Source organism: Hyperoodon ampullatus (genome assembly GCF_949752795.1).
Source record: "Hyperoodon ampullatus genome assembly, chromosome: 6".
Taxonomy (NCBI): domain Eukaryota; kingdom Metazoa; phylum Chordata; class Mammalia; order Artiodactyla; family Ziphiidae; genus Hyperoodon; species Hyperoodon ampullatus.
The window spans coordinates 71,874,890-71,899,063 of NC_136919.1; the positions used below are offsets into that span (position 1 = coordinate 71,874,890).

The 24,174-nt window shown below is 39.6% G+C and overlaps 1 protein-coding gene across 1 annotated transcript in view; it reads left to right on the forward strand.

The window, feature by feature from the left end:
• GLIS3 (GLIS family zinc finger 3) overlaps positions 1–24,174 on the forward strand; it is a gene marked incomplete at both ends in the record, with an annotated part of 507,055 nt that overhangs the window by 160,210 nt on the left and 322,671 nt on the right. Inside the window, 2 exons of the mRNA XM_079706423.1 lie at positions 6,029–6,236; positions 12,475–13,594. Of these exons, the coding sequence (XP_079562549.1) occupies positions 6,029–6,236; positions 12,475–13,594 (1,328 nt within the window). The remainder of the gene's footprint in view (positions 1–6,028; positions 6,237–12,474; positions 13,595–24,174) is intronic.

Below are 24,174 nucleotides of genomic sequence, written 5' to 3' on the forward strand. Positions count from 1 at the left end.
CCCCTGAATAAAGAAGCCAGCTATTTCATTCTGATTCTCATCCTTTGGTGTTCTTAGTCATTTACCCTTGCCTTAACTGTATTTCAGAGTAACACATTACACAGTCACATGTATTCATGAAGTTGTCACTACTGTATTTCAGCCGTAAAACATTACAAATTTGACAAAACACTATATAGCAAACCTAGTATGTCTAGTATGCAAGAATATCTTATTTCTAGTTCTAAGGGGGAATATGAATGAAAGCTGGGGAGAGTCTAAGAGTAAGATAAGATGGGAGTGAGGAAAGGCCTGAAGTCTGGAGTCCATAGATGGGAGGATAAGTCTACTGTGTGTTGAGTGGAAGGCCTTGGGTGGGGAGGTATCAGCATGCCATCCTTGGTCACTCAGGAAAAGAGGTGCTAGAAATATCAGAAAGGTACCAGAAATGAGTTCTTTAATAAAATATAACTAACATTTATAATGTATTTATTAAGTGCCAGGCCCTAAATACATTACACATATTAGATCATTTAATCCTCAGAACAACTCGGTGATGTAAGTACTAGTATTAACCCTATTTTAGATATCAGAACACTGAGGCACAGAAAGCTTGAGTAATTTGCCCAAGGACATGTGGCCATTCAGTGGTGGAGCTAGGGTACAAATCCATGTTTTTTTGTGTGTGTGTGTGGTACGCGGGCCTCTCACTGTTGTGGCCTCTCCCGTTGCGGAGCACAGGCTCCGGACGCGCAAGGCTCAGCGGCCATGGCTCACGGACCCAGCCACTCCGCGGCATGTGGGATCCTCCCAGACCGGGACACGAACCCGTGTCCCCTGCACCGGCAGGCGGACTCTCAACCACTGCGCCACCAGGGAAGCCCCAAATCCATGTTTTTAACTATTGTGCTGTGCGCTGTTACCTCTCACTTCTTTTCTTTCTCTGATTTTCTACTTTTCCATCAACCTTCAGTGCCCGGGTGTCCATTGATCTACTCTTCCATTCTTGAAGTTCCATCTCATCAAAACCTTTCCTTGAAATGCATGATCCTGGATTCGAAAACAGTTGCTCTAAAGGGTGTTATTGGGATAATTAGTAATATTTGACTATAAATTGTGTATCATGTACTAGTACTATATCATTGCTAAATGTCTTGAATTTGATGATTGTGTTATGATTATGTATTTAGGGGTGAAGGGCATAAAATCTATGGCTTATTATTAAATAGTTCAACAAATTAATGATAATTAAAACAATCTTATATATACAGAGATGGATAGATGAATAGATAGATCAACAGATGGAATTTATCAATTGATAAATTACATAAAGAGGATTCATGTACTACTTACAACTATTCTGTAGGTTTGAAATGTTTTAAAGTGAAAGATTGGGAAGAAAACCCTGATCCTTAGAGATGGTAAAGCATATAATAATATATACTAACCCTTTCAATCCTCATAACAACCCTGTATTAGGTACTATTACTGTCCTAATTTTAGGGACAGGATACTGAGGCACAGAGACTTTTAAGGACCTTGCTCAGTGTTGCACAGCCTGTGGGTGGGTGAGACAGAACTCATATCCTGATATGCATTATTTCTGTTTCCAAAACACTCTGCATATGTGTTAGGTTGAACTATATAGAAACTGCTCTTATTTGATCATGTTTGACCTGTAAAGAAAGACATTTCATATGACTCAACCTAGGAGCAGGGATCTCTTTTATATAATGGTTGCTTTGGTATTCCTCTTCATGGGCAGACTGTGGGCTCTGTGGGGAGATGGGACTCTGTCTATCTTGCTCACCATTGTCTCCAGGGACTGCCCAGCTCATGGTTGGCATTTGATTAGTGTCAGTTGATGAACAATTACAATAAAAAAAACTTTGATTACTTCTCCCTACCCCCCTCCCATATATATATATATATATATATATATATATATATATATATATATGTATGCTATTTCTGTTCCCCCAATATCTCTGTCATTTTTAGAGGAACCAGTGGATAAACATAAATCATTCTGAAAGTTGCAGCCTCAGCAGGGATAATTGCAACATAGTCAACTATTTGACTTCAAGAGAACTCTTTCAACTAATGAAGATGTTAATTAAAAACATGCCCCTGCTAAGATGACCTCTCAGTTCAGGAAATGCAAAACGTTTGCGCTCCCCACCAGCATGCAGTGATTTTGGCTAGAATGTATGTAGTACTCAGAATGCCATCCACTCGAATCCTTATTTGAGCAGTAAACACATTTTTAAGAAACACTGTACAGTCTCTAAAAATAAGCAGTATTTCAAAATGAAAACCAGCATACAAGTAGTTGGCACATCTGGTAGTCAGAAAAGTTGTACGGTTTGTTTTCAGGGAATGACAAGCCAAGGAATGTTCAAACTTGGCCGGCTGAAAACTTTTCTTCTATCTGTGATGACACCTGGTTTTAAAAAAGTTGGCTCCAGGCTCAAAGCAGAAAGAAATGGGTAGAGAATTAAATAGTATCATTTACTTGTATCTTGTTTTGTGCAAGGAATTATAAAGAACTGTTTTCTTCTTACTTCAAGAAAGAGAACGTAGCAAAAAAAAAAAAAGCGATGACAGGCATGAACAATAATGACAACAGCAACTACAACAAAAAATGCAGCTAACATCCATCAAGTACCTACTATGCCCTAGGCAATGTATGAAGTCTTTTGTGTGTGTAATTAATACTAGATGCACAATAACACCTTATAAAGTGATGTTATTTTTATTCCCATTTTACAGATGAGAACACATAGAGTAAACACAAATGTTTAAGTAATTTGCCCAAGTCACACAACCAACCTGGGTTGGGGGTTCCCAAGCAGGCTGTCTCCAGAGCCTACTACAATGCACTACACAATTCTGAGCAGTCTGGAGGTGTTCATTCTGTCCGGCATTATGAAAAAAAAAATTGGAGTTAGATGGTTGCATTAAGCACAGTGGTTCTTGGTCAAACTGTTATTTGCCTCCCTGTGTGAGAGTGATGATGCCACTTTACAGAACATTCTTACAGCTGCTCCACAAACATAACATGTTCCCAAGAAATTTACCGTATAGCTTCGTGCTAAACGTATGTGATAGTCAGAAGCTGTCACTCCTCTATGGTTAGATGAGGCTCAAGTTGACCAGTGAATTTGGGAGTAGGAGGTGTTATAGTGAAAATGATGGAGACAGTGGGGAGGGGAGGATTAATGTTTCTTTATTACAGACGGAGAAAATACTGTGAATGTGAGGATCCAGGGTATAGGGTTACAAGGGCAGCCTTGACCAGTGTAAAATTCTAGTCCAGGGAGATGGATTTATAGTTACTACTCCCACAGCTTCATCTTCCATTCAGACCTAGTTAGCCACACTGTGGAGAAACATCAAAGGATTGACTTAGTTTGAGTCTGTTTTTGAAAAATGGCACTGTTTTAGACAAGAAGACCAGGGGGGCTTCAGTGGAAATAATGTGTCAGTATTTAATATCATGTATAACTATCTTTTATTTTCATTCAGTCCTTCATTCATTCATTCTTAGCTTCATTGACAGACTTTATTGTGTACTGTATAGGCCCTGGGCTAGGTGCTGAGGAAGCAGCGATATCTCAGACAAGAGCTTTGTCTTTAAAAAGCAATAAAGTATAAACGGATGACAGGCATGTAAACATTTCCGTTCCCTGAAGGTGCTGAGGCAAATGTGTTACGAAAGACTGTGGGGGAATGAAAAGAAGAATTGGTCAGATTTGCCCAGTTGGCAGTGGGGGAGAGGGAGTCACAGAGAAGATGACCTTTGAATCAAGACCTTGAAGACAGAGGTGCTCCTAGGTAGACAAGTTAGAGTAAGGCTGTGCCAAGCAGAGAGAAAAGCAGGAACAAGAAAAGGGTTAAAATAATTTTTTCAGCAATCTTATTGGTATTTATCTATGCTAAGGTGTGCATTATTTTCACATCAGATTATCTCTGAACTATTAACACCATGTACTAGTTTATTCTTGCTGGTATATAAAATAATGGTATGACTTATAATATATGGCATCTAAGATTTGATGAAATAATGTATTAATGTGCTTTGACACCAAGTAGTATTTGTTGGGTGTGCTCTTCCAGCTGCTAATATGTCTTTGTTTTAGAGGTAGATATTAATACCATTTTATGGTGAAGGAAACAGGCATGAAACGAATGAGTTCCTTAGATGAATATGTGACACTGAATTTGACAGAATACCTGACATCTAATGTTGCTTTTAATAGCAGTGGCTGGTAGGGATAGAACCTGGGGATAGAATTCAAGTGTCTTATATACTGGGCTAGGATATGAACCATTACACTGCCTTTATCCAAGGTAAAAAGGGGGTTTGAAAAGCAAATCACATGTAGCTTGTTGGAATTTATAAAGATATTAAATTTATGATCATTGCACAAAAATGTACCCACTACTCTTGGTGTCAAGATGAAGCCCTGATGGTACAGTGTTATATGAGTTATGAAAACAGAGAGACTATCATCTATAACTGATCTTTCAAGGCACAAGAAAATGCATCAAATGGAAGCTGCAGGGAGAGGGGAAGGTTCCGGTTTGTGTATCTGAAAAAAAAAAATCAGACAGAAATTTCTTTTGGACCTTTCTTGGATCTTGGAAAGTATCCAAGGAAGAAACTAAGCATCCAGCACCTAAACTTAAGGACACAGGTGCCATGAAAATACACTCTTGTAGACTCCGTTTCTGCTCTGTCAGTAAATCTCAGTGTGGTTTACTGACACAAGTCAGTTACCACTTGGATTTTAGTTTCCCAGAGGGCTGGACTACAGAAGGCTTCCTGCTAGCTAAAGATGCTGTGACTCTCCTAGCACTTTGGAGATGTGGTTTCATAGATGAGAGCATTGGTGATTACTCTAAGGTCTTGTTTATCCTCAGTTTGTGGGCTCTTGGAAGAGAATGTTACAAAAGATGAAGAAGTCATTTTTTTGGCTATTAACCTAATTTTTGAGAAGACAAAATAAAAAATTATACTCCTTAGGGCTAAGGAAAGTTACCGTGATGCTTTTCTACTACTTTGATCCCAGATATATCAACGAGCAAGATGGGGAATTTGGTGAGAAAATTTTAGAGCCAATTTGCCAGAAAAACCTGAGATCATATTTATTTTGATTTATTTGAAATGGGAACTGAGACTGGACCAGGTAGTTTGCAAAAAATGTTTGAAAAAGTATATCCATGTAAAAAGAATGTCTAGAATGATTCAACCACTATTATTATTTTTTATAAATGAGTCATGGCAGTGTTTACCTTTCTCCTCTTTGCTCTTCATGTTTCTGTAATGGCACAGATTCTTGAGGGTTTCTTTTTTTTCCTTTCCCCTCTGGGATACGTACCAAATTTTACTATGTTCGAAGATTGTTACTAATGAAATGAAAAATTTATGTCAAATTTGGTTAACATGCTACTTTTAGAATGAATGTTTTGTTTAGGGTTCTCTCATCTTGATTTTTTAAAAAATTGGGTGTATGTCCAATGAAAATATATTAGGATGAAGAGGAAAAATAAAGATTGGAGAGTCACAGCCAGTCTATATCCTTTTAAAGAGGCTTTTTGGAAGACCAGACTTGGAATGAAATGAACCAGTTAAACAAGTTTTTTTCAGGAGTGTCAACTTTCCTTGCTGGGTCATTCAAGATATTAGCTATTCTAGAAAAAACATGGTTTGATACAAGTAATCCCATCTACTTACCACCTTAACCCTTTAGGTAAAGAGATGATAAAATATGATTCTTAATATAACTGGACACTTCTAGATAGAAGAAGCAAAATGTAAGCATATTTTGTGTGAGTGGTGATTATAGAAGGGTTTCTGTTTGTAACATTATGGATTTTTCATTGGAATTAGAGAAAGCTTTTTTCTGTCACTAATACTGAAAAAAAAAAAGATGATCCAAGGACTGTCTCTATAGATGAGTCCTGATATAAGTGTGCACATATGTGTATTTACTGATTTCTGATATAAGGGACATGAAAGCTAACCTGATTCATTTGTTTTTAGGGGCTCTTGGCTTTGGGCCTCAGTGCAAGTCCATTGGAAAAGGCAGCTGCAACAATCTAGTGGTCACCAGCAGTCCCATGATGGTTCAGCGACTGGGACCCATTTCACCACCAGCAAGCCAGGTCTCTACAGCATGCAACCAGATCAGTCCTAGCTTACAGAGGGCAATGAATGCAGCCAACCTGAATATACCTCCTTCAGATACCAGGTCTCAAGTTACTTTTTTTTTTCCCCTTCTTATGGTATAATCACACTCATGACTGTTTTTCCTTTCCTTACTGAATGCATGCCCACACAACACACACACACACATACACACACACACACACACACACACTCAAGCAGCTCTTTTAATTTGAGCTTTGTAGGGGAATGTGTATAAAAACTGTGTGTGCCATAATATCATCTTAATTGGGAAGAATGGTTTAATACCTGCTGTCTTAACAGTGTGAGTGAAATTAAGGCACACTGAGATTTTGGGACCTCTGTGACTAAATACCAGTGTGTTAATCAGTTGATTCCTGGTGAAGCAGGTCATATCATGGCCTAGAAAGATAAGATGTTCCATGCACATCCATCTTAGCTGCTCGTTTTTCAGTGTATGTGTTGCAGCATCCTAAGGCTGCTTTACAGTTGTTTTGTCTGTCCATCCATACATTCACCCATCTAACCAAGTATCTTAAATATTTATGGTCCTGCATAATACAATAGTTGAAGTTTAGGGAGAGAGTTGAAAAAGTAAAGATAGAAATCATGAATTTTAAGACTTTATGATGCGTCTAGGAAGACATACTTTCATGTGTGAGTTACATAACATTTCAACACAATGTCTGATTAGGTGCTGGAATAAGTAGGTCCAATAAATGCTATACATCTATCTCCATGGGAGATAATTAAATAGGGAAATTACCTTCTCAAACAAATTTTTATATCTCTTAAGGTTGATATTACAGGGGACATAAAACCAAAATACTGTGCAATGTATAAGGTCTATTTCTGTGTTTGAAATGAATTATTTCATCTTCTGTAAGTAGTCTTCTTGGAGAAATACAATCCAAAGTTTTTGCCTTATCCCGGATCTGTTGTAACTGTGGTTTTGCAAAGGAATTTGACCTCTCTTCTGTGGACCTCTGTTCCTCTTCTTGGGGGACTGGAATCTGCTGAGATGCCTTGTAGTTCTGGGTTCTGTTTCTTCCTCTTCTTCCTCCCCTTCATTTTTCTTTTCCCTCTTGTGTCTCTGCACTGTCCTCCTAGCTGCTATTCGAGACTCTGAAATCACAGTTCCTGGATCATTTTTTATGCCAATTTTTTCATGAGATGGAAACTTGTTTTTCACCTGAGATTTTTTTTGTGATGGGAAGCTGCTCCTGTCATTTTCCTATTGATGATTATGCCTTGAGGGACTCTTCAGACTTGCTGAGTATTGCATGTAAAATTAACTGTACTCGTGGGGTAGATGTCATTGGGAAGCCTTCAGCTTCCTGTCTGTGGCAAGTCCAGCCCATGCCTTGAAGGCAGAGAGTCATAATTAATGGAGAAACTGAAGGTAGGCAGGGCACAGGCTGCTCCAGCCATGCATGTATCTAGTGCAGTCCCTTTCATGGGTCAGGCAGGGAAGGGTCATTATCTCAGTGTTTTCTGGCATATTTGATTCCTTAGCATAAATTTTTATCCTTAAAAGATAACATCTTAGAGATGCACTGATATATATGTTTTGACTATGTATTCTGTGAGTCCTTCTATGGAAATAATTTTTTGCAGGATGAGCAAAGAAACAGGAATTGGGAAGTGGCTTAGTGAAATATCGAATTTACTTTTAACACTTTGGAAAGGTCACATTCATTTGTGATACTTAAATTGGTTTGTGTGTTCCATAAGAGGAGAGATAGGACAGGAGGCAACAGTTCAACTTGAAGGCATTTTGCTATCTAGAGATGAAGAGAAGATGGAGAGAGAATCAGCTTTGTGTATTGGGGGCATGCCCGGGGGAGGGGGACGGGGGGTGGGGAGCTGGATGGGGACATAACTGTTCAGTCTGAGTGATGGCCACCCTATAAAAAGCTGTAAAATTTATTGTTTTTTCCTGATTACCTATGTAATTCTTACTCATTGTAGAAAATGTGGAAAATATTGACAAGCACAAGACAGTATATGATAGTCATCCCGAATCCTACCACTCACAGGCAACCATGGGTGGAATTTTGATATATATCCTTCTAGCTGTAGGCAAACATATACATCATAAGCATAGGTTTCCCTTTCCATCAGATTGATCTATAATGATCTATAATAATAGTATTATATTTACTTTTTTCATTAATATAAACACTTTCCTTTGTAATAATCTTTTGTGGTAAAAATATATTTAGCATCATATAATGACTTCTTCCTGCCCAAGATTCCATTTTATTAAAAAGTATAGAAATATGGGGCTTCCCTGGTGGCACAGTGGTTGAGAATCTGCCTGCCAATGCAGGGGACACAGGTTTCAGCCCTGGTCTGGGAAGATCCCACATGCCACGGAGCAACTGGGCCCGTGAGCCACAACTACTGAGCCTGTGCGTCTGGAGCCTGTGCTCCGCAACAAGAGAGGCCGCGATAGTGAGAGGCCCGCATACCGCAATGAAGAATGGCCCCCGCTTGCCGCAACTAGAGAAAGCCCTCTTACAGAAACGAAGACCCAACACAACTAAAAATAAATAAATAAATATATATATTTTTAAAAAGTATATAAATAAAACTATAATTTTTATCAGTATCTTATTACTGGGCATTTGTTTCCCTTTATTTCATTATTATAAGTAATACTTTATTGGATCACTTCTGTAACTCTTTTGTTGCACATCTCTTTTTCATGGCATATATGCATATATATGTATACATATATATGTAGTCATTCTCTTAAGCATCATTTTGAGGAATTCCTTGTCATATATACGTTAGTATTTTTTTTTTTTTTTTTTTTTTGCTGTACGTGGGCCTCTCACTGTTGTGGCCTCTCCCATTGCGGAGCACAGGCTCCGGACGCGCAGGCTCAACGGCCATGGCTCACGGGCCCAACCGCTCCGCGGCATGTGGGATCTTCCCAGACCGGGGCACGAACCCGTGTCCCCTGCATCGGCAGGCGGACTCTCAACCACTGCGCCACCAGGGAAGCCCCGTTAGTATTTTTTTTGAGCTTGGCGTTGAACCAAGCAATTCAGCTTGGTCATTACACCTCTTACGGCCCCATGAGAATTACTGAGCTCTTGCTTCACCAGCTACCCTAACCTATTTCACTGTTGGTTTCTGAGTTTTTCATATTACTTTTATTTTGTTTGAGTTATCTTTCTTTCACATATAGCTTCAAATTAACCAGTCACCAGAAATAATATATTTAGGATTAGATGAACATTGGAAATGGAGATTTCTCTAAGTATGGTGATAGAACCACAGCTCTTTGTCCCTTTCTTTCCCATAGGCTTGGTGTGGGTAGCAGCAGGGATTATAGGCAAGAGTTCTTTGCAATCTTTCACAGTCATTCAGCATATTGTTTCAGAAGGAGAACAGAAAATGTGTGTTCCAGTTGTAGCTCGTGTGACTTTAAGCCTCGTACACCAGGTCTTTTAATCAAGCAGAGCAGCATGGACCACATGTGGGGTATGTTGTGGGGAAAACAATGGAGGATGTATGTGATCCAGCTAGGTGACTGCCTATCAAATGCTGCTTTATTTGTACTTCTTTAAGGAGTTTTGGTCCTTTTTTTGGTGTCACTGGGAGGAATTTCACAGAACCTTGGTTTTATTCTCTGTAAAACAGAGGTTATTTAAACAATCCAATTTACTTACTTCACAGGCTGTATTAAATGAAATAATACAAAGGGAAAATACTTAATAAGTTAAAAATGATGGTTATCATTATATTGATTGATTACTCACCTTAATCAACATTTTTTTGGAAAACTTAACACTCTGGTGGGTACTGGCGGAGATAAAAATGACCCCTTTTTTTGGAGGACGTTGAATTTTATTGAGGAAGATAACACCCACAGATGCTTGAAGTTAGCTGTTTAAGGCTCAGTACAGACAATATATAATTTTTCTGGAAAGAGGACTTTTACTGACAGCTACTATCTTTGGGGCAGGTTTCATGGATTAGAACTTTGAAATACTAAAAGATCTGGGTAATTGCTCAGAAGGGAGGTGGGCTGCTAGGCAAAGGCCATTTGTTGGAAATTTTGTTCTTATTAGGTGTTCAAGATAGAAGAGAGAGTTCTCCATTCATATAACTACCTTAGTGAATAGAGCATAGAATTTGCTTTCTGAAAAATATATGATCACTGTCTTAGAAAACTGAGATGTCCAAGGAGTTAAGGAATGTGCCTGCATGGGGTTATGCTCAAATTTAAATCGAACTATACTTTAGGTGTATTTTGAGAAAAATAAGAAACATCTCTTGACAATGGAACAAATGAACATGTCTCACTATAGGCAGCCCTCAAACCAAATAATATAATTTCAAATGCAAAGTATATACAGATGGGTAAAATACTTTCTGCCTGCCATTCACTGCTTGAAAATCTGAAATCCTGCAGTATGACAGTGACCAGGCAAATGCACCATTTGAGAATGTTATATAAACCATCTCAACCTTAGGGTGTAAAGCAAAGTCAGTTGTTTTTGCCTCATATATGACACAACTACTGATTTGACTTGGGTCAGAAAGCAATTCTGTATCTCCCTGGGGAAGGGACCAAAAGGCCCTTGACATCCTATCACCAGGAGCCTTCAGCTGAGCTCTGCAGGGAGAGCTACAAGCTGCAGGTATGCTGGGAAAATAGTTGAAAGTGTCCATGGGGAATTAAAAAACAGATGGTTCAGAAACCACTCTGGGGCTTGCAGAAGGACTTCAGTCCAAATATAAGGATCTGGGCAGAGGAAAAGAAATCTGTGTCAAGGGCAACTGGACGTAAATTCCTGCTGTGTTTGTCAGCAGTAAACATTACTTCACTCGGTGGAAACACCACATCGACAATGGTGTTATCTACCACCTTATACTGGGCATTTCAGAGCCAAAATGTTTTCTTGCTAATTTCTCATGCTTGTAGGAAACAGTGTTCCTGGCTTCCATTTTGTGAAAAGAAGTAAGAGGAAGAGATGGGATGAGAATGCTTCTATTTTTCCCTCAGTTCTTTTGCAACAGGTTGCTGTATAACAGCTGGAAGTAGTAGATGGGTTCATTCCGGGAAGATAGACATTCTATACAATATTTTATTTTAAATTTTTTGTCAGAAAAAAGATCTCTGTAGAAAGCCAGTGCAAGTACATATAAAGAAGTCAGGTTTTTCTGATATACACTATTCTGAGTTGGAAGTACAGTGAATTATGAATTATGTCCAGCCTCTTTGTGACAAATTTTCCATCCAAAGGGCATAGCTTTTCTCTTCAATGATTTTTAAGGCAATGATGTCATAGTAAAACAAAATGAATTTTAAAGTGGCCAGACTACATTACAAAGCATTCTGTTATTCAGCTAATTGTTGTGACATGTGAGGCATGTTTTGTAAAGGGTAAGAAGGACAGGAGAGGAATTGTTGCAAAAGTGAAGTACTTAAAGCAGATGCTTTGCTCTCAGTCCAAATCTGCTCTGATTCAAGGACAACAGTTCATGGAAGATCCAAAACTAGCAGGTGTGATTAAACCCTGCACGGCCCAAATATGCATAATTCCAAATATGACTTGCTTTCAGGCTGTCACTCCCATATATATTACAGCTGTATTTTATATATATTTTATTTCTGGGGCAATTTGATGTTGTGACTGAGTACTTATAGTGTGAATTGCTGTCTTTTATAGAAACATTTAAAATTCCTTAATATCAGTGAAATAAACTTGTGAAATTATTATTAGGTCCCCTGGATGACTTTGAGGATTTACTTTTTTTTTTTCTTTTCAAATTTAGCATAGGTTTATGTTTTACCTCACATAACAGATTTCACTCAAAGGCTGGGACTCTCTTTAGACTTGTGTTCTGCAATGCCTATTTGTAGTATGCTGCACACAGTAGATGCTTAATAAATACTTGTTTATTTGGTTTGCCATAACAAGCTTCAATAATTATTCCTAGGTCTCTGATGTTTTCCCTGTATTACAAAAAGATATTTAAAAATAAAGCAAGGACTATTTATTATCATTTAAAGTATTAAGATTATTTATAACAGTAGATCTTTTTGTTTTATTATTCCAGTGAGCATTAGCTTTTATGGTTCTTCTTGGTAAAATGTTATTTACCTGGAACTAAAAGCCTTGGTTTTTATCTTAGCCAAAGAATGTGTGTTTAGCCGAGAATGTAATTAGGGGAAATACTTAAGGGATTGTCAATGCAATGTTCTTTTCGCTCTTAGGCAATCCATATCCTGCTAAAATGTTTGTCTTTTTTTTCCCCCCGCCTTCTGGCTGCTGTTCCAGGTCCCTTATTTCGCGTGAGTCTTTGGCATCCTCAACTTTGAGTCTGACAGAAAGTCAGTCAGCCTTGAGCGTGAAACAAGAGTGGTCTCACGGCTACAGGGCTCTCCCTTCGCTCTCCTCCAACCACAGCTCTCAGAATGGCATTGATCTAGGGGACCTCCTCAGCCTTCCTTCTGGGACAGCCATGCCCAGCAACAGTGTCTCTAACTCATTGCCATCCTACCTGTTCGGGATGGAAAATAGCCACTCTCCTTACCCTAGTCCCCGGCACTCTTCGGCCAGGTCCCACTCGGCCCGCTCCAAGAAGAGAGCACTGTCCTTGTCCCCATTGTCCGATGGCATTGGGATAGACTTCAATACCATCATCCGCACCTCGCCCACATCCTTGGTCGCCTACATCAACGGGTCGAGGTCTTCCCCGGCCAACATGTCCCCACAGCCAGAGGTCTATGGGCATTTCCTGGGGGTGCGCGGCAGTTGTATTCCCCAGCCATGCTCGGTGCCAAGCAGCCAGAAGGGCGTGCGGGTGGCCAGTGGCGGCCTGGCTCTTCCAGCCTACGACGAGGACAGTGTGCCGGAGTATGAGCGCATGCAGCAGTTGGAGCACGGCGGCCTGCAGCCCGGCCTGGTCAACAACATGGTGGTGCAGCATGGCCTGCTGGACTCTGACGGCCAGCCGGTGGGCCTGCTAAAGACGGAGCGCCTGGATGACTTCCCGGGCGGCGCCCTGGACTTGCCCCCAGCACCCCCTCTGCCTCCTCTGCCACCTCCGCCCCAAGGCCCCCCGCCCCCCTACCACGCCCACCCGCACCTGCATCACCCAGAGCTCGTCCACCACACCCAACCGCTGGCCCTGCCTCAGGCCGCCCTGGAGGAGGATGGGGAGATGGAAGACGTTGGGGGCAAGCACTGCTGTCGCTGGATCGACTGCAGCGCCTTGTATGACCAGCAGGAGGAACTTGTGCGGCACATCGAGAAGGTTCACATAGATCAGCGCAAAGGGGAAGACTTCACTTGTTTCTGGGCCGGTTGTCCTCGAAGGTACAAGCCATTCAATGCCCGCTATAAACTGCTGATTCACATGAGAGTCCACTCGGGGGAGAAGCCCAACAAGTGTTCGGTGAGTTGCCTAAAGCCCACGGGAGTTCATTGAAGGTGTATGTGGTTTAACAAATGCCGCCACAAGTTAGGTGGCATTTTCTTTTACGGAGTTCGGATGCTAGGGGTCTAGGTATCCATGAGATTTGACTCCTCTTCAGCCTGAGAAAGGGGAAGTTTTCTTTAATTATTAGTGGCTGGGGTATATCTCCACTTCTAGATTCTCTTCTGCAGATGTACATGATCAGGGGAGGTTCACACTGCCACACTGTCCAAAGTCTTGGAAAATTGATTTCCACCAGGCACCAACTTGAAGTTGCTGAAATGTGCAGGGCAGAGGAACACACACTGCACCACCAGCAAGCTTTAGCTATTTTCCAAAGTAAATATTCAGTGATTTTCCCTTCCCTCCAATAACTGGGTGAGTGTTAGGGTTAGAGGGGTGGTTCTGATATTTGGAAAGGAACTCACACTTAGCAACTTGGCTAGTAAAAATGTTGCTGCATACACCCACACGCCTGCACACTGCACCCTCCAAGGTTGTAAGACTAGTTAATGATTTATAGCCAGCATGAAAACACTCAGGGTTACCACAGGAGCAGAGTCTTACTGGATCTCACTGAACTTTAAGGAGAGGGAGTTTGGTGGAAAATGTATAAGGAGAAAGAACCCAGAGGGAACTGTGTCTTTGGTGTTGAAGGAAGTGGGCATGGTGTCTCTTTCTCCCCACTTCCCCCTTTCACAACATCAATCCTGGAACTATCTCTGTTTCTTGGCAGAATTTACTGTTTTTGAATAACATGACTCTTAGATGGTTGCACAAACATTTCACACCTAACAGAAACCCTCAGGGTTTACAAGCAGGACATCACCCTTGGGATCCCAGGGTGGCTTTGCACAATCTCAGACAGCTCGCTTAACTCTTGGAAAAAGAAGAGCATATGTTTTATATTAGTTTAGATGGACAGGAATATTTCTTTTAGAGTTAAGAATCTGAGAATTTTAGGTATTCCCTGGATATTGAATATGCTACAGGTCACTAAATGTGTAAAAAATATATATCATTTGGAAAAGGAACTTATTTAGATGGTGGTTCCCCCAGCCAGAGTCCCTTCTTTCTGTAGTATGTCTTGATAATAAAGAATCTGGGCCATGTTTACCATGTTTATGCTTGATTATAGACTGGCCAAGTTGTCGGATTCATGTAAAAGCAAACCAAACAGGTGATAGTTGTAAGGCAAGTATTAGAAGCGCTTTTTCACCATCCCGTAGGTATTTTTGAAAGAGTTTTAAGAATTTCTGGAGGAATGAAATTGCATTTCTTGTCCTTACATTATGCCCCATATTATGATTCTTCTTAAGGAAAACTTGAAGCTCATACATTGTAAGAATGCCAGGTTATATGACTGAAAAGAATAATTACATTCCAGCCAACAAAACCTTACTCTGTCAGTAAGGTTCTGCATTAAAAATGCCAGAAAGAGACAAGCAATTGAAGGCAATTCCATTTACTCTGTTTGGAACACACTGGCCTATTGCAGGCAAGAAAGACATTCAGTCTCTGAAGGAAAACAGTCCAGCCTTTTAGTTCTGACTAATCCTGGCTGAAAATAGTTTGCTGGATTTGGCTTTACTGAAATAAACATATAGGCTTGAATTATCCAAAAAAAAATTTTTTTTTGCATTGCAAAATTAATTTTTGTACAAAAGGATTTCCCTATTTTCCCACTATCCCCAGATTTTGAAAAGGCGTATAACTTTATAAAGTTGACTTTTGCTTATGTGCATGATGACTATTAGAAATAGAAATACTTCAGTGAAAGAATAAGCTGAGAGGTGAATGTTTGCAGGCGTCTGCATAGCTTTTCATGGTATTATTCAAGATGGGTATGGGAGGTGATTTTTCTCTCTCCCCTAGTCTGCCTACTCCCCATTTCTAGATGGAATCTTTACAAAATTTAGATTGCTAGATTTAATAGCATATCAAATCTAGACCCACAGAGCATCAAATCACATGTTATAGTGCAAATGTATTGTACAAAACAGGGTTTCTTAGGGGCTGACTAATGCTGCAGTTCTTGCCTTGGGACTGTATATTTTTAGCAGGAATATAAAACGTACATATCATGAGCATCGTGTCTTGTGAAAACTGTTATGTTGCTGCCTGTCATCTGCTTGATTTGTAGGGTTGTAGCTAACTGGCAGCAAATAATTTTGCTCTGGAAGTTTAGCAGTCCTCTCAAGTTGTAGCCCATGGAGAGAAGGCATTGTGCTTAATGTGGATGCGCATCTGAAAAAGATGCATTTTTCTTCCTCTTGCAAAACCAGTCTTTACACTCTTGGAATCCAGACACAAAGAACTCTTAAAACTGAACAGTTTCATCTCTCACTTTTTTAGAAACTGATGGTAGTTGATTCAAAGCTCAAGATCCTTGACAAGTAAAATGACCACATTCTTCTTTTGGAGACATGAAGTGATCTTTGGGTTTTTGTGGCTGTGTCACATGCTGCAAAGGCTAGGAGCAGTTTAAATTATAAGACCCTGTCCACTTCTGTTTTACATATGTTTAACTGCTATTAATTTTCTGTGGACCATAGTTAGAGTTAGTCATCATTTTCACTCACTTAGCTTATTGACCCAAGAAAGATGTGATGACCCAATTGTGTTTGGTGACCATGACTACAGGCAGCACAATGAGCTTCTGGAAGTCATGTGAAAAGGAGGATGTGTGAAAGGGCTCTTCAGTGACAGCCTGCTTACAGTAAGAGGCTGCCACTGGTGTCCTCCCTTGATGCCAAATTCCATCTCATGCATGGGGGAACACATCCTCAGCGTCTCTGACTGTAACTCCTCAGCCTTACCCAGAACTCTGAGATTCAGATCTCTCAGGACTTTAGGTGGCAGAACTGGGGGAGGATTGTTAATTTATTATTTGGTTAACTTACTGGAAGGAGAGAATGGTTTCTTTTCCCTTTCCCACTCAAGCAACTCCACCCTTCTGTAGATCTCATTCTTAACTGCTTCTGTGGAGAGCCAAACCAGCTGCTCTCTTTCCGCTCTTGGCCTTGATTACAGAGATATTCCCAGCCGTCGTCGGCAAAGGCCTTGAGAAGTAAAGGCCTCAGCAGGCAGACAGACGGACCTCAGTTAAATCAGAAACTGGAATATGGCAATATTATATTAAAAACACCTGAGTCCATTCACTTCTGTCTACTAATAAAGCAATTAGTAGGTGCCAGATCATTCTATTGAGACCTTCCTGAGCTTAGACCAACCTCAACATTGATGAATCTCAGAATTATCAGAACTTTTGAGCATTCCCAGGTATAACTTTGCTGAATTCTTTTATGTTTTTCTGAGATGGTAAGGTTTCAAATTCTCAAGTCAGAGCAAGTAATGGAGCCTTATAATTAGTTTCTTTCCCAAACCCCTGTTTCATGTGCCTAAAAGGACAATGTAAAGAATAACCCCAAACTATAGATGTACACTAACCATCCCTAACAGTAGCCATAGTAAGTGTTCCAACTGAGTGCACACTGAGAATGTTTTTACCATAGTAGGTTTTTTTGCCATTAAGTTGAAGAGTGTGCAACACCTCGGTAGCGTTCCCAGGAAGGTGTGCTCTGAATGAGATCAGACACACTCTGTCTGCCAGTACTTCTCATGAGAAAGCCTATCTGATCAGGGCAGAGTGAGCAGAGGGACAGGGTTCTGTTGCCAGGATCAGAAACACTGATCCTGGCCTTTGTGCACAAAAGAAAGCAGTTAGGCTGGAAGGTTAGGGAGTGTTAATAAGGGAATTAGGGGGAATGTGGATCGCCACTTAAATTTTGCTTATTTTTCCTGGATGAATTTTATCCAATAGCAAAAAGGAATTTTGTAAAACTTTTACCCACCCACAGATTTTCACAAAAATGTCACTGACCAAAGACAGCTTTGAATCTTGTATAAATTGACTCATTTCTCCACAGACATTTTGCCTGGCAAAATGCATAGTATTTGCTTTGGCTTGACTATTGGGCCGTTTGCTTTTTAAGTAACATTGGATTATGGAATACAAGAAAATAAATACAGAGCTGGGGCCATGTCCCCATTCCTCTCTTACGGCCTGATTTATGGGTTATGGGCCAGCTTTAGCCATTTCTTGAGGAAAAGTAAATTCATTGTAAAATACGGAAGAAGGCTTTTTTTTCCCACATCCTTTATTTTATTATTTTGATAAGACTTGGCATTGATGTGGTGACCACAATTACCTGACTAGAAGGGACCTCAGGAAAATATCATCTAAGCATAATTATTAGTTATCACTCCACAATCTTCATATTGGCAACAATTAATAAATTCTCATAATGTCAAGTATTGGAGGGTATGGAGAAGGGAATGTTTTAACATTGTTAGTGAGAGTAAATTAGTGTAACCACTTTGGAAAAAATTTTGAGAATATCTAGCAAACATGAAGATGAGCATATCCAACAAAACCATGTCTAAATATCTATCCTAGAGCAACTCTTGGTGGCAGGAAGACATGCCTTTGTTTTGTTTTTTTTTTAATAAATTTATTTATTTTTTTTTTGGCTGCGTTGGGTCTTCAGTTGCTGCAAGCGGGGGCTACTCTGTTGCGGCGCGCGGGCTTCTCATTGTGGTGGCTTCTCTTGTCGCGGAGCACGGGCTCTAGGTATGCGGGCTTCAGTAGTTGCGGCACCCGGGCTCAGTAGTTGTGGCTCGTGGGCTCTAGAGCCCAGGCTCAGTAGTTGTGGTGCATGGGCTTAGTTGCTCCGCAGCATGTGGGATCTTCCCGGACCAGGGCTCAAACCCATGTCCCTTGCATTGGCAGGTGGATTCTTAACCACTGCGCCACCAGGGAAGTTCCCATGCCTCTGTTTTTTTAAAAAAATACAAATAACCTATCTGTCTATAGATAAGGTAAGTCAACAAACTGTGGTTTATTCCTAATGAAATAATATAAAGGAATTTAAAATTAAGAAGCTATATATAAATCGATATATTTATAGATTGATAGATAACAACATGGATAAATAGATAACAATGTTGAATGAAACAATTACATGCAAAAGGGTATATACAGTATAATATAATTTATGTATATTTAAACACATGCTAAGCAGTATTATACAGTTGTTGTAGATACATAAATACTTGGTTAAATAATAAAATCATGTAGGCAGGATAACCTTAGGATAGTGGATACTTCTAGAGATGAAAGAAATAGGAAGATATGGGATGTAGGGATTTTGCTTTATCTTTTTTCCAAAGAGGGAGAGAAATGAAACAAATATGGCAGAATATTAAAATGTTTGGTGGTGGCAATACAGCTGTCATAGGTATCTTATAATATTTTCTATGTTTTGCTGCCTGTTTGAAATATTTTATAACTATAAATATATATTTTTATCTAAAAAGAAAAGAAAAGAAAATCAATGAGTATAATACTCTTAACTCCCTTCCACACATACCAGTTTTTCAGATAGGAGAAAAAAGCCTAGGGAAATTAAGCGATTTTTCTAAGACTAGAAAGTTGTTTGGCCATTGCCTACTTACTCCAAGGAGGTGGTTTTCCACCTTGGCTGACATTGGAATTGCCTGAAAAGATTTATAAAATACCCACAAACTGGGTCCTACCCCCAGAGTCTGTGATGTAATTGGTGGGGTGTGTAGCTTTCCAGATGATTCTAAAGTGCAGAAGGGTGAGAACTAGTGCTCTAAAAGCTTCCACATTCTGACACTGAACTCTAGATAGATGAAAGCCTACCTTGTCATTTCAGTTAAGGCGTAGGGAGGCACTGTTTAGTAGCAAGTACATTTTCATTATCATAGGTGTCCTAACAATGATTAGGGTAATTACGTGTTCCCTTGGAATGAAATTCAAGACAAGGGATAAGAAGATAACAGAGCAGCACTGGTAGTGGCAGAAGGCTTTCAACTGAGTGTCCATTTCATATGCAGAGTATTCTCTCTCTACAATTAATAGTCAGTTAAAGGTTGGGATGAGACTGCTGAGTAATGCATGTCATTGCCACCTCCTTGCCTCTAGAGTTAAAAGTGGAACTGACAAATCTGTCACATTGCTCCCATTTTTAAAGGTAAAATAGAGTATTTCCCCTAACAACTACAATGCAGCCTTTCTGCTTTTAATATAAAATGATCTTCAAAACATTTTTGCTACTATGGATGTTTCTGAAGAGTTGGTAAATTACTAAAATATTGAATTTTCCCTTTTATCAAATCTGCCTGATGTGATTAAATAAATAAAATTAACATTAATATCCTCTTTGTCTCTTGAGGCTGAAACACCACCAGTGAAACATCTGGTAAAGATCAGAGAGAGCGTAGCTTCCAAATCGTATCCCACAAGGCATCAGTCTGTCAAGTATTTAATGCAAACTCAGTGATTTTAAAAAGATACAACTAAATCACAAGATTTTTTTCCCATCGATTTTACATAAGAAAGAGATGCCACCATATTTATCTATGTATAGACATATCCAACATAGTGTAGACATATATATGTCACTATAAATTACAAACCCGTTAGTATAGGTAAAAACAAAACCACAGAAATTCTCATCAGATGGGGCATTGGCCACAGTTTATAAGGCGTCTGTCAAATTGGATTTTACATCCCAAAACACAGTTTAGAAACCTTCCATTTGGTAGTGGTTTAATTTTATTTCCCTTTAGAAGGCATTTAATCCACTTTACCTGAGGAACTGGCCTTTCATGAACTTTGTCTTGAAAATAAATTCATAGCAGATTTGGGCAAACGTTTCATAGCAAATCGTGGTTTGTGTTTCTTTGCCCGGCACTTCTAGGATTAATGAAAAACAATAGATAATGAGAGAAACTTTAAGAGGCTGAATACTTGAGGCTTTATCCTCATTAAGCAAAATCATTAACTACATGACAGTTAATGTTCCTTTTAGTTCATATTTGTTTTGTGGTTTTTCTCTAATTTCATGCCCTGAAATAATGTTTTTAAAATTACAAAAAATTATGGTAATCTTTTCCTAAGTGATCTGATTAAGGGAATATATTTCAGATCTCCTGAGGTTTGTTCATATGTAGATTTTATTTGATTGATTTTTATTTTTATTTTTTTATCTTTATTGGAATATAATTGCTTTACAATGGTGTGTTAGTTTCTACTGTATAACAAAGTGAATCAGCTATATGTATACATATATCCCCATATCCCCTCCCTCTTGCATCTCCCTCCCACCCTCCCTACCCCACCCCTCTAGGTGGACACAAAGCATCGAGGTGATCTCCCTGTGCTATGCGGCTGCTTCCCACTAGTTTTCTGTTTTACATGTGGTAGTGTATATATGTCCATGCCATTCTCCCACTTCATCCCAGCTTACCCTTCCCCCTCCCCATGTCCTCAAGTCCATTCTCTACGTCTTTGTCTACGTCTTTGTTCCTGTCCTGCCCCTAGTAGGTTCATCAGAACCTTTTTTTTCTTTTATAGTTTCCATATATATATGTTAGCATACACTATTTGTTTTTCTCTCTCTGACTTACTTCACTCTGTATGACAATCTCTAGGTCCATCCACCTCACTACAAATAACTCAATTTCGTTTCTTTTTATGGCCGAGTAATATTCCATTGTATGTATATATACCACATCTTCTTTATCCATTCATCTGTTGATGGACACTTAGGTTGCTTCCATGTCCTGGCTATTGTAAATAGTGCTGTAAGGAACATTGTGGTACACGACTCTTTTTGAATTATGGTTTTCTCAGTGTATATGCCCAGTAGTGGGATTGCTGGGTCATATGGTAGTTCTATCTTTAGTTTTTAAAGGAATCTCCATACTGTTCTCCATAGTGGCTGTATCAATTTACATTCCCACCAACAGTGCAAGAGGGTTCCCTTTTCTCCACACCCTCTCCAGCATTTATTGTTTGTAGATATTTTGATGATGGCCATTCTGACTGGTGTGAGGTGATGCCTCATTGTAGTTTTGATTTGCATTTCTCTAATAATTAGTGATGTTGAGCATCCTTCATATGTAGATTTTAAAACATATTTTTCTTAGTTGATTCTCCATCAGTGTGGAAAATTAGTTTGGTGATTTATTAGAAATGTCTTTTGTGACCTTTGGAATATTTCTTGATTACGTTTGCTCTGAGTGTTCGTGTTGACATCTTTGAGTCCAAATGGAATTCAAGTATGTAGAGTGAAAGACCACATTTATTTTTCCATAAAAGAGGTAGTCTGATTCTCTTTGATCTTTCAGAAGTGTTTTCTTCAAGCTCTGGGTAGAAAGATGTGGAAAAGAGATGTGTTTTTTTTTTTTTTTTCTGGGCAGATTTATTAGTTTCTACTGTAATTACTGAGTCAGGGCCTCTGGACTATCAATAAGACAATGAATGTTGTAACCCTGGGTGGCGGATGTGTGGCTGGCAAACACACAACCTGGGTGGGCAGACTCGATTTCCCCTTGGCTTGAACTGTGGGCAGCCTCAACCAGAGGGGAGATTGGTTGGTTTAGTGGGTGTCATCGCTCATATGGGAGGTTGGTGTAGATAGGAATTTGATGAGAAAATGGAATGAAACCTGTCTGTTCTTATTTTGCAGCACAGTGTTTATTTTTATTTTTATTTTCTTGGTCTATGGTTGCTGGATTTGAGTACAGAGAATAACTATTAATTTTGAATTTTGAAGACTTTAAAAAATGGTTAATTTGAAAAGTAACTGAGAAACTGGAAAATGAGATGACCTAGTTCTGGGCAGGCAGGGGCAATGTGCATGAGTAATTACACTGTGCTCCAAACTTAGGGTGAGCATATAGTTTATTGTTCAAATTGGGACAATTTTGAGAGTGAAAGGGGTTCTCTTTCCCTGGAATATCTGTGTAAACCAGGCTTGTCCTAGGAAAACCAGGATGTATAGTTGTCCTGCCCAAATAGTATATGCAGGGACTTCCCTGGCAGTCCAGCGGTTAAGACACCATGCTTCCACTGCAGGGGCCATGGGTTTGATCCCTGGTCGGGGAATTAAGGTCCCTCATACCGCGTGGTGTGGCCAAAAAAATAGAAAAAAACACAAAAAACCAAACAGTATTTGTACTGATGTGTCCAACCAATCAATGCATGCTCATTCATTCATTTGATCACTGAGTACAAGCCATGTGCCATGCCCTGTCCTGGAAGCTGGGGGTGAGTAGGTATGGAAATAAATGGGACATTCTTTTGAGGAGATCACAGTCTTCTAGCAGTGACAGCTGTGAAAATAGTTATTTACACAGTAATGAAACAAGGGCTATGATATAGGTCTATGCAGATTGTTTTAATGGGAAAACAGGGGAAGAAGCTTCCAGTTCTGTAGAGTCTTAGAGGAGGTGACTGAATCTTGAAAGAAGACAGTGATTCTTGCAGAGAAAAGGAAGGAAGCCACTCAAATGGAGCACCACAATATGTGATAACACAGGGGTGTGAAAGAGTCCAGGAAAGAAACAGTTCCTAGGTAGTTCGATGGTCCAAGACTAGGTAGGAGTGTGAAGGGAGGCTGGAAATTCACCTTGGGCCAATAACAAAGGACTTTTACTATCAAACAGGGATAATATTTTGAAAATTAGAAAGAATTACACACCTAGTTAATACAAATGCAAATTCAGTTAAAACAAAAAAAGTCTTAGGAGGCAGCATCACTAAGGAAGTAAGCACAGTGCTTCAGTGCATGTGAAATGAAACTCTGACGTCCCCCAAACCATCTCATTGTCTCTTAAAGTTTATAGTTTCATTCTTCATTGAAATGTATCTCTTGACAGCTATAATATGAAACACAAATTTTTCTTATGCCAAATGATAAGAAACACATAAATGGAGTGTTTGTCTCCACATAAATGGAGACAAACGTAAAAGTATTTTCTGTGGTGGGCTTTAAAGAAAATTAAAAACCCGAGGAAGACTAGGGACCAAAGGCTATTTGAGCAGTTATGTAGAATGACTAAGATGTGGACAGAGGCTGCATACATTATCCTGTGTATGAGTAGCCTTCTACTCGTTAAATATTTCCTTTTATAATCTGTAAAGTAGTGAAGTACTGTTAAGCAAAGGTTGGACTGGTACTCATCATGTTGAGCTTGTCAGCCCTTTCCAGACTTCCCCCCACCCTCTGACTGCTAAGATTTACTGTGGAATTTTTTTCTTCTCAGACTGAATTAATACAGAGCAGAGTTAAATGTTTGAGATGGTTAGAGGAGTGCACATTAAGTAAATTCTCATCAAAATGGCACCCATTCCTGGTGATTCAATCTGGAACACCTTAGGGCCTAATGCCTCTTTAGACGGGGGAAGGCAGAGTGAAAGCAGAGACTGGCCTTTTGTTACTTGAGCTTCCTGCTCTAGAAGCACTCACCTCACCTGGGGCTTGAGCCTCCCAATGTTGGGCCATTTGCCTGTGTGACCAGAGAGCACAGCCTGGAGCCAACATCAGTAGACTTAGGTGTCCAGAGTGCTCCAGATAAGGCATCTGACTGGTCTTGTCCTTAAAATTTACGAGGCAGCATCTCAGGCTTGTATTTATAGAACAGTTTCTTTTTTGTGTTTTAGCATGCTTATTTGAAAATGCTTT